This window comes from Pygocentrus nattereri, chromosome 14 (genome assembly GCF_015220715.1).
Source record: "Pygocentrus nattereri isolate fPygNat1 chromosome 14, fPygNat1.pri, whole genome shotgun sequence".
Classification (NCBI taxonomy): Eukaryota; Metazoa; Chordata; class Actinopteri; order Characiformes; family Serrasalmidae; genus Pygocentrus; species Pygocentrus nattereri.
In genome coordinates, this window is record NC_051224.1 from 41,370,366 (window position 1) to 41,388,612 (window position 18,247).

The 18,247-nt window shown below is 45.9% G+C and overlaps 1 protein-coding gene across 1 annotated transcript in view; it reads left to right on the forward strand.

The window, feature by feature from the left end:
• Positions 1-18,247, forward strand: part of LOC108413484 (ephrin type-A receptor 7-like) — a 235,180-nt gene that overhangs the window by 51,399 nt on the left and 165,534 nt on the right. The window contains exons 2-3 of the mRNA XM_017686013.2: positions 3,745-3,809; positions 10,426-11,095. Coding sequence (XP_017541502.1) covers positions 3,745-3,809; positions 10,426-11,095 — 735 coding nt within the window. The remainder of the gene's footprint in view (positions 1-3,744; positions 3,810-10,425; positions 11,096-18,247) is intronic.

The window sequence follows — 18,247 nt, forward strand, 5'->3', positions numbered from 1 at the left end:
TCCCAGTAGTGCTTAAAGTAGTTAGTTATACATGAGGTGGTGTAAAGCCTGTGTGAATTCTTTGGAAAAGACGTTTATGGAAGCTCAGTGTTCTTTGGCTGAAATAAAGTCGGTTTGTACTTTCCTACCACAACTTTCCAACCAGAAGATTAGAACGTTTAATTCTGTGCAGAGAAGTTGACCGTTTTTAATTTGATTATTTAACTGTCCTTATTTAATTTGTAATTTGATTTGTAATTGAATGATTTTCTCTTTTAAATTAGTTTTTAATCATGTTTTAATTTGTTTTTAATTACGATTCAGTTCATGCTTGTTTTACTTTTTTTTTTTTTTTTTTTGAACTCATCTGAATTTAAAATAACAGCTGTGTTTGAAAGGCACTGCATAAATGAACTCGCCTTGCCTTGTTGGCTGTGAAGGTCCCAGCTAATGATGCTCTGCATTCAGCGCGTTAACGTGAAATTAAATGCCGTTATCCGGAGTGAGGGCAGTATGTAAATTGAGTAGCTGCTCCCATCTCTGTTGTTTATACAGAGATTTCTTATCCTGTCAAATTCCTCCACCTTTCAGAAGCCCCTTCGTTACCTCGTCTCCTCACTGGCGACTAATTCCATCTGAATAATACTTTAGGTTAAATTAATACTGAAGCATGTAAATGTGGCTGGCAAGAGAATTTGAATGAGTTTTAATGGAAGCTCAGGCTTAAAATAACTCCGGAGCCGCTGTCCAGGGTGCTGATCTCAGCCTGCAGTCGGGGAGCTGTCCAAGGTACTTATTTGACCAGTGTGGTGTCCTTATCCACGGTGCTGAAACATTGCCCTTTTCAGCCGTAGCCTTTTCCAGGGCCCCGATGTTCCTTATGGCGGTGCGCTGTCCGAGGTGCTGATCGAGCCTCTCAGACTGGTTTTAATTCAATAACGTTCTGTTTGAGTGTTAATACACTAACCAGGCTTGGGGTTTTTCCCTTGGGTATGAACAGCCTGATGCACTCTGCTCTCCTGCTCTACCTCCTGAAGTGCCGAGATGTTTATTTTCCTCTGAGCCAGCTTCACATTATATTAGCTCTTAGGTGGCTTTGCTGCTCAAAGGCTGCGTTTACACTGCAGGTAAAAGTGGCCCAAATCCCATCTTTTTCCTCACATGTGACATAAAAACGCATTGAATCTGACATTTTCAATTCCGATTAGCGACGCTTTTGTATGTGGTACTGAAATCCGATCCGTATCCGATGCTGGTGAAGACCAACTGGAGCTCCGGGAGCGACAGGCGTTGGCTGGCCGTCTGAACGGGCCCCGTGAAGCACTGCCCTTGTGTATGCAGTGTGTGCTGCTCACTGATGTCGCATACAGATCACGTTCAAGAGATAATCTGAACAGCTGAATAAAACCAGGTTTGGTGAGAAATTCAGATTTGGGCCACTTTTACGTTTTAAGTGACACACGTCCTTGTAAACGCGCTCCCAACGAGAAAACGTCAAACAAATTAACCCGCACACTCGTAACGCCATAATTAAACCGCTCTTTTTCATTAGAGATCACAAGTCATTCACACACAGCGCAGCGCTCGCTCTGAGAAACCGCCTGCATGTTTTTGCTTCTTGCTGTCTTGAAGTCTTCTATCTCTGTCTACTAGCTGAGAGCCCTCATACGAGCCTGTCAGCACCTTTTTCTGCTGTTTTTCTAGCGCCGACAAACACTGAGCCCGGCAGCTGCTTCCTTCCTGCTCTCAATGAGCCATTTGTCATGAATTCTGCAGTGACGTCTGTATTTAGTTCGGTTTCACTGAGGAGCTGCTTGTCGTACAGAGGAAGAAGACAGGAAATCTTGCCTCGCTACATCTTTTTCTGTCATTGGATCCAGTAAGAAAATGACCTGATTTGTAGGGATGTGACAGTTTGGCTTCATTGACTCAGTTCCTTAAGCCCCACAGCACGGCGTGATGGCGTGTGAGACTCGGAGCTCTAAGTTTTGGGAACTTCAGTGTGGATTTGAGTCAGTATGCAGTGCAGACAGGTACAGTGGTGCTTCACTGTGCTGCAGTATTTTAAAGTTGTGGTGTTTACGGTGTGATCCGAACAGCTGCATTAACACATTCCACACTGGGGAAAATCAGAGGCAGGAAAAACCTCAGGAACACTAAGCATGATGGCAGCTGAGCGATGGATAAGAGCTCCACTGAGTGAGGCTCTCGGGCACAAGAGGGCCATCTGAGAGAACCTCTCCCTTCCCTTCGTTACAGGTTGATTTCTGTCCAAAGATAAAGCCCTGTCCTCTTCTAGCGAGAGCGGACTGTCTGCTCGGCTCGGTATCGTTTTCATCTCTTCCTGACATTTCACCTGAGATTATCGTGGCATGATTAAAAAAGAAAAATCAAATAGCAAACAAAAAAAACCTGAGCTGCTGGAGTCACGGCGCTTTTTGCCGTTTCATCTAGTTAATTCAGGATCAAACAGTTTTCTTTGTATGGTTACCAAATAAGTGAATGCGACTTTCAAGCCATTGTTCAATAAATATCAAGCCACCTGTCTAACAATTGATTAGTGTTACAGTGACCGGACAGAGGGGCCATTTAACATTAGCTGACCGCAGGACACGTTCGATTCTGGCCGCTGAAAGGACAGAGAACGGTTTGTTTCTTTTATAACCGGTCTTATAAAACATGTTTAGCCTCTTAAACTCCTCGAGACCACCGGTGGTCCCAAACCGCACTCCGTCATGTTCTCCATAACGTTCATACTCCATAAGCTCCATCAGAAGCTGGGCGTCGTGTGAGGCTGTAGCTCTTCTCTCCAGTCTAATAGACGGTGACGTCATTTTAAACCCTTATAATAAAAGAAGCTGAACTCAGTTTGTTTTTCTACTGAAAGTCGACCCGTTTTTCCCCAAATCTGGGCTCTAAACTATAAACAGACGGCGTCTCTTCAGTGATCTGCTCTGGAAACATCACTTTTAGAGAACAACACAAAGAGCGGCGCAGATTTTTGGCTCTCAGCAGTGAATTGGAAGCGTATAGTGACGTGTGGAGATCAGAAAACACACGTTCTGTTAATCTGAGGAGCTTTTACATGTATAAGAACAATTTACATTTATTTCATGCAGTTACTGAATAATTTGCCTCATGATTTGGTAACGTAAAGTCAAATGGACAAACCGAAATATAAGTTGAGGCTGTTTTGCTGTGTTTTCTCTTCTCGTCTCTAATTCTACAGTATATGTTTACACACGCTACTAATGGTTGAGCATGTAGTAGCTGAATTCATAATGTGGTGAAAGTGTCCTGTGGAGATTTATGTTCCTTCAGCATGTTCACAAATTGTTGCTGGTCAGCTCCTACAAACATTTGTTATTTAGGCTTTAGGTTTGTCTCATTAATGTGGCGGCATCCCTGCCGTCCACCTCACGAGAAGCCGGTCACGAAGCGACACGAGTGACCTCAGCTGTTCCCCGCTGGAAGCAACAGGAAGACCGGGTCCAATTCATGTGTAACACTGGTCACTCAGCTCTGTGTTCTGGTATACTCCTAATGGGTTTTAGCTTCAGTTAGCTGGAACCAAGCCTGTGCTGTGGTGGACCAGCTTTGGTTTCTGTTACTCCACTGTTACTCTGGCAGATGTTGGCGTTTATCAGAGCAGCAGTGAGTCAGTCAAACCTGTGCTGTGCAGCTCTGTTTGGGTCCAGACCAGCAGTTAAATGATTATGTTCCCTGTTTTATTGATTAACTGATGTTAATGTCTCTCTGTTTCAGTGGTCCTGCTGAATTCTAAAGAATCCCAGGCAGAGCTGGGCTGGACCTCATTCCCTTCAAATGGAGTAAGTCTCTTTTTCACTGTTGTGTTTTGTACACTGCAATTTAATGTTGTGTTATTGGTTCAGTGTCTGTTATTCTCTCCAACTCTTAGGAGTGGGCAATGTCATGATAGGGTGTCATTATCGTGATACATTCCACCCACGATGGGTTTGTTCAGTACTTCTAGAACACTAAAGAACTGCGTGCATCGTGAAGATCATGACACGACTTTTAATCCACATTTACATTTTACATTTACAGCATTTGGCTGATGCTCTTCTCCAGACCGACTTACAGTTTGATCATTTTACACAAGTAGGTGAAGGTGGTGTTGGGAGTCTTGCCCAAGGACTCTTATTGGTGTAGTGTAGGGTGTTTACCCAGGTGGGGATTGAACCCCAGTCTACAGCGCAGAAGGAAGAGGTGTGACCCACTACACTAACCAACCATCTGATCTGGTGCAACAGAGGAAAAAGCCAGTAGTGCCTCATTAAAAAAAAACACTATCAGAAACTGAATGCAATGATTTTTATTAAATATTTGCACTAAATCCAGTTAAATAGGACTAATTTTGCTCTCTTTATAATGAAACGTGCAGTTGATCAGTTGATATGCGTGATATGCTCAGGAAAGCATTTTGTGTTGTACTGTGCCTTAATTTAATATAATATATAGTCATGTTGCCCAGTCCTACTAGGGGTGCACCAGTGATGCATTTAAAGTCTATTACAATTTCTTTAAAGCCATATTTGCTGTTAGTTGATGAACCACACTACACCATTTCCAGTACTTTCTGTCAGCTAAAGTCAAAATAAATAACGGCATAATTACTCTTTAATCCTCCAAATAGGCATTTCGTTTTTAACCTGAGATTTTAAATGTCTATTTATGTAACGTGAATCAAAGGTAAGTGCTACATTAAACGTAAGAGGTGACTGACACAATGAGTCACATGTAATTAAGCCAGCAGTCACTTCAGACGACGAAGGAACAAATTGAAACAGAACTACGGCTGAACGCTCTGTGATAAGCATGCTTTAAAAAGAGCTCCGAGCGTCTCGGCACCGCTAGACTCACTGGTGTTTCAGAACCAGCGATGCTGTGATCAGGAGTTCTGTTCAGCAGGCAGTGCAGGTCACTTTGGCCAAAAAACACGATTTTTCTTTGAAATGTTGTTTCGGGATGAAGTATCATGCTGGCTTCACGTTACATTTTGGTGCAGGAAAACCGGCAGCATTCAGACACAATACAGCTGCCTATTGATCACCCACGTATTTACCCCCTTCCCAGTTTACAGAGATGACCCCCAAGACTTTTGGGATAATATTCTGTGGACTGATGAGTCAAAGGTGGAACCTTTTTGAAGACGTGGGTCCCGTTACATGTGGCGTAAAGCTAACACCGCATTCCACCGTAAGAACATCTTGCCAAAAGTAAAGCATGGTGGTGGTAGTGCGATGGTCTGGGGCTGGAAAATCCTGAAGGAGAATGTGCGCCTGTCAGTCCGTGACCTAAACCTCAAACGTAGTTGGGTTATGCAGCAGGACAGTGACCTGAAGCACACAAGCAGGTCCAACTCTAAAAGGCTCAAAAGAAACAAAATTAAAGTTTTGGAGTGGCCGAGTCGGGGTCCTGACTCGAGTCCTACTGAGAGTAGCAGGACATTAAATGGGCAGTTCTGTGAAGAAGAGTGGGACAGAATTCCTCTAGTGATGTAAAAGAATCATCGAACATATCGAAACGGCTTAAACAATAACAACCAGTTATTATATTTAGGGGGCAATTACTTTTTCACATGGGTGATGTTTTGAATAAATCTTCATCGTCAATAAATGGAACATTCGTTTAAAAGCCGCATTTTGCATCTTTCTCATGTTGATCATTTAAATGTGACGAGTGGAAGAAATTGGGCGAGGGGCAAATACTTATTCACAGCAGCGTAAAACCCGCAAATCTGCCAACATCAAAATAATAAATCAGCTGATTGGCAGTTTCATGCCTGGACCAAAAATCTGCCAATTCTGATTGTGCACCACTAATTTACACCAATTATAGACTGCTAGGTAACATTTTACTGTAGGGTGCTGATCATAAGGCTGCATGACACCTACATAAGCTTGTTATGACCACTGACACAGCCCTTTATTAATGTTTAGAAATGTCTAATAATGGGGATTCCAACATCTGTTATAAAGACGACTTCAGCTAACTTTGATCAAATTTGGCAAATGTAGCCTTTATATGCAAATTGGAAGCGTTTATGAACATTTTGTGTAGGGTTACGTTGTCATGACAAGCTGGTCGTTGTTGTCCAAAGAAAAGCGAGTGTCTAAGTGAATTAGTGTCTCTACAGGAGAGGTCAAAACATCGTTTATAAGACTTTATTCCAAGCACTTCTGTTGGTCCTCTCCTCATAATGTTCACGCAATACGAAGGCCAGATGCTGAACTGATGAAGTGATGGAGAAAAGCTAAAACTGGAAAAGAAGAAAGGATGTTAGATAACGAGAGTTCGTTGGGTCTCAATTTTAGCTCGTCTCATTCTCGTGTCATCTCGGTCTTAACTAGTCATGGTCTTGGGCGGTCATAGTCTGGACCAGGCATAATCCTGTCCAGTTGAAATCTTGACCAGGCATAGCCTTTACCTGGCATAGCCTTTACCTGGCATAGTCTGGGCCAGGCATAGTCTTTACCTGGCATAGTCTGGACCAGGCATAGTCTTTACCTGGCATAATCTGGACCAGGCATAGTCTTTACCTGGCATAATCTGGACCAGGCATAGTCTTTACCTGGCATAATCTGGGCCAGGCATAGTCTGGACCAGGCATAGTCTTTACCTGGCATAGTCTGGACCAGGCATAGTCTTTACCTGGCATAGTCTGGGCCAGGCATAGTCTTTACCTGGCATAGTCTGGGCCAGGCATAGTCTTTACCTGGCATAGTCTGGACCAGGCATAGTCTTTACCTGGCATAGTCTGGGCCAGGCATAGTCTTTACCTGGCATAGTCTGGACCAGGCATAGTCTTTACCTGGCATAGTCTGGACCAGGCATAGTCTTTACCTGGCATAGTCTGGGCCAGGCATAGTCTTTACCTGGCATAGTCTGGGCCAGGCATAGTCTTTACCTGGCATAGTCTGGACCAGGCATAGTCTTTACCTGGCATAGTCTGGGCCAGGCATAGTCTTTACCTGGCATAGTCTGGGCCAGGCATAGTCTTTACCTGGCATAGTCTGGGCCAGGCATAGTCTTTACCTGGCATAGTCTGGGCCAGGCATAGTCTTTACCTGGCATAGTCTGGGCCAGGCATAGTCTTTACCTGGCATAGTCTGGGCCAGGCATAGTCTTTACCTGGCATAGTCTAGACCAGTTGAAATCTTGACCAGGCATAGTCCTGACCAGCCAGGCACAGTCCTGACCAGTCGTCATGTTTTTCTTTGGACAGCGATGCTGTGTAGGTGTCAGGTAGCCAGAGCCCTACAGTAAAGCGTTACGGCCAGTTTCACCTGCTGGGTATTTGTGGTCAGGCTATGGGTTTAATGTGGTACAGTAATGGTAATCAAATGCTTATCAAACCGTGCCTTACAAATTCAAACATGGTGACTGAATTGCCTTCCCTGCTACGTGCTGTACCTGTACTTGGCGGAGAAGCTGGCCATGTGGTGCAGCCTCACAGCAAGCTGTTATTTGTTTAGCTTGTTAATTCTGGACATGACAGTGATTAAATCCTCAGCTCCCTCCACGCCGTCCACTGCAGCTGTGTGATCACGCCAACACAAACAGGAGTGGCACACACACACACGCGCGCGCACACACACACACACACGCGCGCGCGCGCGCGCGCGCGCGCGCGCACACACACGCGCACACACACACGCATAAACATAAAACTCACAAGCAACCTTCCCCTCACGTCTGTGCATTGAGCGTCTCAGTCTGACTCAGGCCTGGATTCAAACGGCTTAATTCCCATTGAAACATGCATCACACTTACTCTGTAATTAATTGAGGAAATGTTAGGGGAGCCTTTGACAAGTGAGGCTCATTATATTCTTTCTCGCACAGGGAGCTCGTTTATGACGGGCTTCTGAATAGAAAGCACGGAGCAGTAGATCAGTCTTTATACGTGCGGGATGTAAAGCAGGCTTGGGGTTTACGGCTGTTCTGATACTTTACATCAGTCACAGGAATCACGATACAGGAGGTGATTATGCCACACCAGACTTTTAAACCTTTACACTCTTAAAATGGTCTTCAGGGGTTCTTTAATAAAGACCCGTGCTTAAACGGTTCTTCAGTTCTTCAGATTGATGGAGAATGCCTTGTATATGGTCCTGTATAGAACCAAAAGGGTTCTGCTTTTGTTGCAGGGTCAAGCTTGTGTAAAATAGAAGAACCCTTTTTGGTGCTGAGCCATTTCACCATGCAGAGAGCCATTTAAGCTCGCAAATGGTTCTTTAAGTGTTTATGGGTCTATATAGAACCATTGGGCCTCGTTCACCAACTGTTCTTAAGAAACTTCTTTAAACCCCACTTACACAGTTTGACATTCGCCAGATGTTCTCTTATGTGGGGTTTGTTCTTGGGTAAGAACAGAATCTACACACACTCGAGAGCACAAAGGTGAGAACAGTTCTGCGCTTTAAGGACACGACGGGAACCTGACGGAGACTGTTTTCTAGGACCTTCATCAAGAGCACATTTAAGAACAAACTTGGAGAACGGTGTCTTTACTCGAGAACCCTTGAAGAGCCAGCCTTTTTAAGAGGGTGGAGTTTGATGGAATGAGCAATACTGGGGCAAACAGTCACTTTGCTATTGCAATATATATAAATGATATAAATGATGTAAATGATAAATAATGCCGGACGTTTGGGCTGCATAATATTATATTATAACGTACCAAATCAGACCGTGTCTACAGGTGGGTTCTACTTCTGGGCGTATAACTTGTAGAAGTAGATCCCAAACAAATGTATTATTTTCAGATTTTCCACTATTTTCCATCATCAACATTCCATATAAGCTCAGGAGACTCGTGTAGGTTCTCTGGTGGTTCTGGATGGTAAATAAATTGTCTATATCTGTGTTGTAGTCATGGCGACGCCTGGTTCCCATCACCACCACTGTAAAGAAAGCCTGTAATAAAGAGTCTGTAATGGGTCACATGGCATCAAAACCTTCTGAATGAGCCTGTTTGCCTATCAAGGACTGGGTTATTCAGAGGTTTTGTAATCTAGAGGACTTTTTTAAAACGAGTAACTGTTGCAGAAATGTCGGTGCATTGTATTAAAAACATGCAAACCATTTTGTCACAGAGTCAAACTTCTCTGGATATTCATGCAAATGTTTGATGCTGGCTTACAGTTGGACGAGTAAGCCGGCTTAATCCTGCTTCCAGATTTTTCTGTTAACTGCAGTGTATCTGTGCTTGGACAAATTGGAGCATTTGGTATGGAGATCAGTTATTGCCAGTTTCCTGGCCTGCAAATAAAAATAAAAAATAAAATAATCTGTGAAGGTTTTCTTTTAGCAGAAAGTCACTGTTAGAGGAGGGAAAGACTTAATCCAGGACTAGATTTGAGCGATACAACGCTATCCAAAAAATGTCTTAATGAATACGATGTTTCCAGGCTGGAGTTTAGTTCCAGTGTGACTCTTTCTGAGGAAACGGGTTTCAGCTGAGCTTCTCGACCCAGTCAGAAGTCACGATCCATTTTTTATTATTGCAACAACAAAGGATTTTGGATAATGACACGGCCCCACGAAAACCACTGTAGAGCTGTTTGTAGACTAATCCTTTTAGTGGGTGTCGTGCTGTTTTGGCAGCTGCTGGCTGTTTTTTTTTTTAACAACTGGCGCAGATAATTAAAACTACATAAAATAACACTTCCCCCAAATCTGCACACAGAAATATTCAACAAGTACTGAGCGAAATGGATTGAATGTGCAGCTTTGATTCAGGCTGACTAAGGTATAACACATGCATAATGGATTATTATATCCTGTCTCCTCACCAGACCTGGTTTTAGATTTTTAATTCTCTTGATTTGTTGTTGTGTAAAGCTTTACGACTTTTCCTAAAAAAAAAAAAAAAGATAAGACAAGCTGTGAAAGTGTATCATGTCATATGCAACATTGTGCTATTCCAATAAAATAACTAATTAAAAAGTCTACATGAAACATGAGTCAGTAGTAAAAAAATCATTTCCAGGGATCCATGGAGTGAATAACATTATAATAACATGATTATACGATCCAACACGTAGTGATATAATGTATTAAACATATGGGTGAAGCTTTGATTTAAAGGGTTAAACGTTGGCCTGTTATTTTCACCAAAATGAAAAGAGCAGAAATTCAACACCATTTCGCTCCGTTGAGGGTCTGTTATTTACTACATTTCTTGGAATCCACAGTCAGTGGTCAAAACTAGGCATCTGGGTACAGCTCTTCGGAGTAAAGTCCCACAGAGACACTCATCTGGAACATCTGATGTTGGTCAGTATGACCACAGCACACACACACAAAGCCATCTGTGACATTGGTACCGCAAAGGCCGCCGGCATAGTGATGAGTTTTAACCCGGTTCTTTTTTTAGTTTGTCTCCACACTGATTCCCGTTTTCCTCTGTCTGTGCAGTGGGAGGAGATTAGCGGCGTGGACGAGAAGTACAAGCCCATTCGCACCTACCAGGTGTGCAACGTGATGGAGCCCAATCAGAACAACTGGCTGCAGACGGGCTGGATCTGGCGGCAGGGTGGTCAGCGCATCTTCATCGAGCTGCAGTTCACGCTTAGAGACTGCAACAGCATTCCCGGAGTGGCCGGCAGCTGCAAGGAGACCTTCAACCTGCTCTATGCCGAGTCGGACTGGGACCTGGGCCGCGTGGCCCGCGAGGACCGCTACAGCAAGATCGACACCATCGCTGCCGACGAGAGCTTCACGCAGGGCGACCTGGGCGAGAGGAAGATGAAGCTGAACACGGAGGTGCGCGAGATCGGACACCTCAACCGTAAGGGCTTCCACCTGGCCTTCCAGGACGTGGGCGCGTGCGTGGCCATCGTCTCCGTGCGCGTCTACTACAAGCGCTGCCTGTCCACCGTGCAGAACCTGGCCGTGTTCCCCGACACGGTGGCCGAGGCGGCGTTCGCCACCCTGGTGGAGGTCCGGGGGACATGCGTGAATAACTCGGAGGTGGACACGGACTCGCCTCCCAGGATGCACTGCAGTGCAGAGGGGGAGTGGCTGGTGCCCATCGGGAAGTGCAGCTGCAGTGCTGGATACGAGGAGGGACACAGCAGCTGTGAAGGTAGGACGATGCACAGAGCCCAGCGAGGGGCAGCGCCATTATGGCACACTTAGTGTTAAGAAAATATAGTTTGGAATCGGAAAACGTGTCCAGCTGTCTGCTGTACGCCTGCCCCGGCGTTCAGGCCTAGACCTGATTTAAGTCTGAAAGGAAAGCGGCTGCGCGGTGGACAGTTAGAGCTTGTACTGCATTCCTGTATCAGCTCAATATGCTACAGGATGCAGGTTGGCGAGAATGTGCCCAAATATTTTTGTGTTTACGACTAATAGGGCTGTAAATTACAGAATCACCAAATCGCAATTATTTTTAAAATTATTACCGATTTTTAGGACTTTTTAGGACTACAGAGGTTTTCCACAGTTGTTAGATGGTGCTGAATGTCACTGAGACATCGTGAGGCTTACAAAAGCAGAAGAGTTCAGAAGAACACTCTTCCTCCTCCAGTGGCCACTCTATAAGGGGCGGAGCCCACCAGTGGGCGAGATCATGTCATCATGTAACAAACGAAAAGGGCTCGAGTTCCAGCAAAGCTTCTCAGGCAGCGGAGAGAAATGGGTTCTGTGAGTTTCTCATGGATAAACAGATCAATAATAAAGGTAGAGAAATCTGAACCGGCAGCTTTGATGAGGTTGAAGTTAAAATGACTGTCTGTGAAACGCTCAACACGCCCTCCACCCGCTGTATCCTGTGCATTACCTACACCCAGTATTGACTAACCGTTCCCGACATGATGCACCATCTATTACATAATACATCGTGAAGACGTTTCGTGGCTGTTATGTCATTCAGACCGGTGGAGGGGGAGTAGGAACCCGGGGTTATGACCTGATTTTATGTAAAAAGGAAGTGTGCAGGCAGAGAGCTGTGGAAATAACTGAGTGGGTAGAATCAGTGCTCAGTATAACATGACAAGGACAAACGGTGTCATAGAAGCGAAGCACCGCTCTTCTATAGCAGCGCTGACGCCCTGCCAGATCCAGCTAGCAACATGCTTATTATTGCGCTGGTGCAGCACAGCTAAAGTTAGCAAGCTGCCGTGATTTCAGTCAGTAATAACCCTTCTGTAACCGATCGTACATCTGCCGGCGTGTAGCTCCATCCCAGCCAACATAAACATGGAAAATAAGTCTGAAAAGTGTTTGGAAGTCAAGCTCCAGGCTGTTTAAGTCAAAAGTAAAACAAAGAAAAGAAAACAAACATGAAAATGCATAAAATACCTGCATTAAAATTGGTGAACATCAAAGTATTTACAAGAGAATATATCAGTGTAAGGCAGGGGGCGTTCCCGTGGGCGTTCCCGCTGGCATTCCCGCTGCTAAAGCGCATCAAACGGAGCAAGCCGTGAGATGCACACAGTTTAAGGTGTCCATGTTATTGAAGGACATTCTTTCACAGATTTTAACGGCTGGTTTTAGGACAAATTAAATGATCTGTAAAAATAATAAATGCTCACATGAACATGCTTAAAAAATGGTTTGAAACCCTCTGTACTGTTTTAAAGCTGCGCTATGTAAGACTTGGGGATTTGGGGACCTCTCTGGTGGTAGTGTGTAATTGCAGGCAATGTGCGGAAGAACGTTTTGTAGCGTAGGTTGTGCTTCGGACCCCCACAAGCAAATTAATCTGATGATTGAGAGAGAATTCAAGGAGGACTCGGTCAACACTTGATGAGCGATGATGAGTGAATTATCTACTACTGTCATCACATCTTCATCAGCCTAGTGTTTATTCTGAGGTCATTTGAGGCTGAAACATCGAGCCGGACCTTCTTTTCAGGCTTTTAAATGATTTTCAGGGCAGCTTGCGGCAGCGCATGCTCTTCAAATTTTAGCATGGTTTTATTCTCCTCACTCAGTGATGACGTTTTCTTTCAGCTTTAACGAAATATTACAGACGTCAAGAAGCTGGAAACTCTCTGACGCTGTTTCACACGAGTCTCCGACGTGGACTGAATGAAGAATGAAGGGTTTCCAGCGTGACGGTCAGTCCTTAGTGATCTCCTGAGTGTCCGTCGGTCAGTTTCACACAGAATGTAGACGGACACACGAATCCAGCAGCTCCACATGGTGAGAGGCAGGTGACGTGTATCTCAGCCCCTCTTCACAGGCTCATAACTCCGGATGTGAGTGTCGTATGATCTCGTGATGAGATGGAATGGAAAGGGCGGCTCTACGGATTCAGGAAGGGTTTGGACTGGATTTCTGAGCTGGATCATCACAGAGACACACACAGATACAGAAACAGAGGATTTGATGTGGGTGAGTTCGTGGAGCCTAGAGGGTTAAACTGCTGTGTATTAGGATCCATTTGGTTCGTAATCAGGACAGAAAGGGTCTCGATCAGCACTCCTACTCCTCTGCCTGTGAGCACTTGTTTGCGCCGCTCGCCAAGCCACTAACTAAACGCTCAGTCAGGAATCTTTTCTCTGAAGTACCAAAAAGTGTTTTCATAAACTGATGTGATGCCGTTTAGTGACATCAGTGACTGACGCTGTGGTGTTGGTGTGACTCAGCAGTGCCTGTGAACTGGCCTGTGACCCACTCCAGTGACCCCCCCCCCCGTCGCTCTCCCTCGCGCACTCTCTCTCTCTCTCTCTCTCTCTCTCTCTCTCTCTCAGTATCTCTCCTCTTTTTTTTTTTCTTTCTCTGTCTCGCTCTCCTTTCTCTTGGTCTCTCTGTCTCTGTCTCTTCTGTCTTTGTCCTTTTTTTCTCTTCCTCTCGCTTCTTTCTTTTTTCTGTGTCTCTCTCTCTCTCTCTCTCTCTCTCTCTGTCTCTCTGTGTCTCTCTCTCTCTCTCTCTCTCTCTCTCTCTCTCTCTCTCTCACTGTCACTGTCTCTCTTTCTCTGGGGGTTGTTGTCCATGCAGATCGTTCGCAGTTCACACTGTGCAGTGCATTGTGGGAGTTGTAGGTGTTTTGTGTGTGCTGGACAAATCCCACTGATTGTGCAGTGCATTGTGGGAGTTGTATGCAGTCGGGATGTACAGTCAGCCGTGGGAGGCGCACTCACATTGTCTTCTGGCTGAAGACCATTATGCTGCTCTATTGTACGTCTGACAGCTGATTTCATTTCATCCAGATTCATTGTCCTTCAGCCAGTAGGAGCTAAACAATAGAGAGAGGGAGCGAGAGAGAGAGAGGGAGCGAGAGAGAGAGCGAGAGAGAGAGAGGGAGCGAGAGAGAGAGAGGGAGCGAGAGAGAGAGGGAGCGAGAGAGAGAGGGAGCGAGCGAGAGAGAGAGGGAGCGAGCGAGAGAGAGAGGGAGCGAGCGAGAGAGAGGGAGCGAGAGAGAGAGAGAGGGAGCGAGAGAGAGAGAGAGGGAGCGAGGGAGCGAGAGGGAGCGAGGGAGCGAGAGGGAGCGAGGGAGCGAGGGAGCGAGAGAGAGGGAGCGAGAGAGAGAGAGGGAGGGAGCGAGAGAGAGAGAGGGAGGGAGCGAGAGAGAGGGAGCGAGCGAGAGAGAGAGGGACTAAGACGGTGAAGGAAGAGAGGTGAGAAAAGTGAGTGATTGAGAGGGAGAGAGGGAAGGAGATAGACACAGAAAGAGTAGACGGAAGAAGAGACAATGAGACAGAGTGATGAAAGAGAAAGGAACAGAGAAAGGGAGAGTACGAAGAGAGAAGGACACAATATAAGAGAGAGAAGAGGTGAGAAAAGAATGAGTGATGGAGAGGGGGGGAAGGAGAGAGGGGGAGGGAGAGAGAGAGAGAGAATAGACACAGAGAAAGTAGACAGAGAAGAAGAGAAAATGAGAGTAAGAGAGTGATGAAAGAGAAAAAAAGGAACAGAGAAAGGGAGAGGACGAAGAGAGAAGGACAGAAAATGAGAGCACATCTGATCCTACTTGGTAATCTGTATTTCAGGCCTTCACAAAGATGACACCTATGAATCCACACACACACACACACACACACACACACACACACACACACACACACACACGAGGCTGAGAGAGAGCATCAGTAGCACACACACTCACACATGGCAGTGTCACCTCACTCCTCTCTCTCTCTGCCCCCCCTGCTGGGTGAGCTGCCTCCATATGGCCATACTGCTGACCCCCCCTCCACCCCCAAGTCTCACTCCTACACTAAACACTCACGTTCTCTCCGCCTGTTATTCCGCCCTGCGCTGTGTAGTCCTGACGGTTAATGCAGATCAGATGAGCAGAATAACGTCAGGCCGCTTTATAAACAGCACTGCAGTCGTTCACTGTGTAAGATAAACACGGTGTTGGCATGGAATCAAAATTGAGCTGACCTCGCTGTGCTCTGACCAAATCGATCATAAGGTAATCCACCTGGGGGGGTACGGGGTACGGGGGTGTGCACCCGGAAGCTGCAAACAGAGGTTAAACGTGGTGATGGCTGTCCGGCGTCTACCTCATCGCTCCGGGGCAGGGGCATGGTTCGACGCTCCGGCTCCCGAGGAGCTCATTGTGCATCGTTTCGTTCAGAGAGAAGAAGTTATTACAGAATATTCAGGGCCTCTTTCTACGGAATCTCCCTGTATAAAGCCTCACAGCTGTACATATGTGGACAAGCGTAGAGAGGGGTCCACAGAACTCCTCATTTTAGGAAAAACCATGCTCTCAGACTCACTAGTGCAAAATGTCCATGGGCTGAATAAGCCAGGCAGTGATGATGGTGTCAAACTCCCTTAAAATTACAGATAAAGTGCCCCTCACTTTACTCAGCTCCGCTTATTCTTAAAACTGTTTGTGCAAGTGGCTCTCACAAATTATTTAGTGTGGGCAGAACGTCAGAGAGCTCAGGCTTAAATCATTAAAACCTGCGATTGTTCTGAGAGTTGTAGTCGCTGGAAGCTGGTGTGATATCTGCAGATATTACTGCGCGCGGCGGTTTGTGTTCGAAGTGGAGCGATGTGGTGAACAGTGACGGGAAATGAGCGGATCTCTGCAGGAGCTTTTCTTAGTCTGGGCAGTTCATGTGAGGAGAAACAGCCTGGGGGCAGTTCCCTGTCCACAGCCGAATTTCGCTCAGGCCCTGTCGCTTAACCGCAGGAGTAGACGGTGTGAAATTCCTTTTGTCTGCTCGCTTTAAAATGCTGTTTGTCTTGTCGCTCCGAGTTACCACTCCTTTTCTTAAAGGTCCCAGCCATCCGCATGTGCAGGTCAGATGTTTTTGTCATTGTGAGCGATGCGTCTTACTACGCCAGAGAGAGTGCGTGGTGTGAGAGAGAGAGAGGAGGAGAGATGTGAATGACTCAAAGGCCAACATGAGTGATGGCTCAAGTCCTCCGACTTCTAGGCTGTGAGAGGGAGGGAGAGTTTGAGAGAGGGCAAATGAGTAGAGGAGAGGAGGAGAGAGACGGTGGGAAAGTGAGAGAAATGTGATGAATTAAAGGGCAGATGGCAGTCATGATGAGGGAGAAGCAATGTAGGGTATGCACAAAGTGAGGTCACAATGTCCTCGCCCCCCCCCCCCCCCCCCCCACACGACAGCGAGACCCTGCCTGCTGTAATTCCAGTGTCTCTGCTGTAACGTGTAATATAGGAAACTGTTCATTAGTAAATCCGATCCTGGAAGTCTGTACTGGTGGATATGTATTTAAAGCAGCGTCGAGTGTTTATAGTAAGGCTGAAGGCGGATTTACACATGAAAAAGGAGCTGCAGTTCTGCTTAATCTGAGCTCTACTTCCTTAAAAACCAGCTTGACCGTTCAGAGCTCCGTTGTCATGTGGATGGCGGCAGAACAGCAATCTAGCTTGTAGCAAAGCACAGACTCATATGACAGACAAACACTGACGAGAAACATGTGGGGCTTAAAGAGAATAGGGGGCGACTGTAGTTAACCACAGTTCATTCACTCCTTTTTAATGAGAGAAGAAGCAGAGCCCCAAGTTCCCCCACTGACTGACGGAAATACCTGCAAAATCGCTCCTTATGCAGCTTGTTTTGTAGAACAGGATGGACCCAGTGTGAGCACCGTTTAGTTGAGTGTTCAGACAGAAAAACACTTGGGATTGGTGTAAAGGCCCCACTACGGCCAAATGTTTCTAATAAAGTGGCCAGTTAGTGGAAGCACAAGGTGGGCGTTTCTAATAAAGTGGCCAGTGAGTGGAAGCACAAGGTGGGCGTTTCTAATAAAGTGGCCAGTGAGTGGAAGCACAAGGTGGGTGTTTCTAATAAAGTGGCCAGTGAGTGGAAGTACAAGGTAGGTGTTTCTAATAAAGTGGCCAGTGAGTAGAAGCACAAGGTGGGTGTTTCTAATAAAGTGGCCAGTGAGTAGAAGCACAAGGTGGGTGTTTCTAATAAAGTGGCCAGTGAGTGGAAGCACAAGGTGGGTGTTTCTAATAAAGTGGCCAGTGAGTGGAAGCACAAGGTGGGTGTTTCTAATAAAGTGGCCAGTGAGTGGAAGCACAAGGTGGGTGTTTCTAATAAAGTGGCCAGTGAGTGGAAGCACAAGGTAGGTGTTTCTAATAAAGTGGCCAGTGAGTGGAAGCACAAGGTGGGTGTTTCTAATAAAGTGGCCAGTGAGTGGAAGCACAAGGTGGGTGTTTCTAATGAAGTGTCCAGTGAGTGGAAGCACAAGGTGGGCGTTTCTAATAAAGTGGCCAGTGAGTGGAAGCACAAGGTGGGTGTTTCTAATAAAGTGGCCAGTGAGTGGAAGCACAAGGTGGGCGTTTCTAATAAAGTGGCCAGTGAGTGGAAGCACAAGGTAGGTGTTTCTAATAAAGTGGCCAGTGAGTGGAAGCACAAGGTGGGTGTTTCTAATAAAGTGGCCAGTGAGTGGAAGCACAAGGTGGGTGTTTCTAATAAAGTGGCCAGTGAGTGGAAGCACAAGGTGGGTGTTTCTAATAAAGTGGCCAGTGAGTGGAAGCACAAGGTGGGTGTTTCTAATGAAGTGTCCAGTGAGTGGAAGCACAAGGTAGGTGTTTCTAATAAAGTGGCCAGTGAGTGGAAGCACAAGGTGGGTGTTTCTAATAAAGTGGCCAGTGAGTGGAAGCACAAGGTGGGTGTTTCTAATAAAGTGGCCAGTGAGTGGAAGCACAAGGTGGGTGTTTCTAATAAAGTGGCCAGTGAGTGGAAGCACAAGGTGGGTGTTTCTAATAAAGTGGCCAGTGAGTGGAAGCACAAGGTGGGTGTTTCTAATAAAGTGGCCAGTGAGTGGAAGCACAAGGTAGGTGTTTCTAATA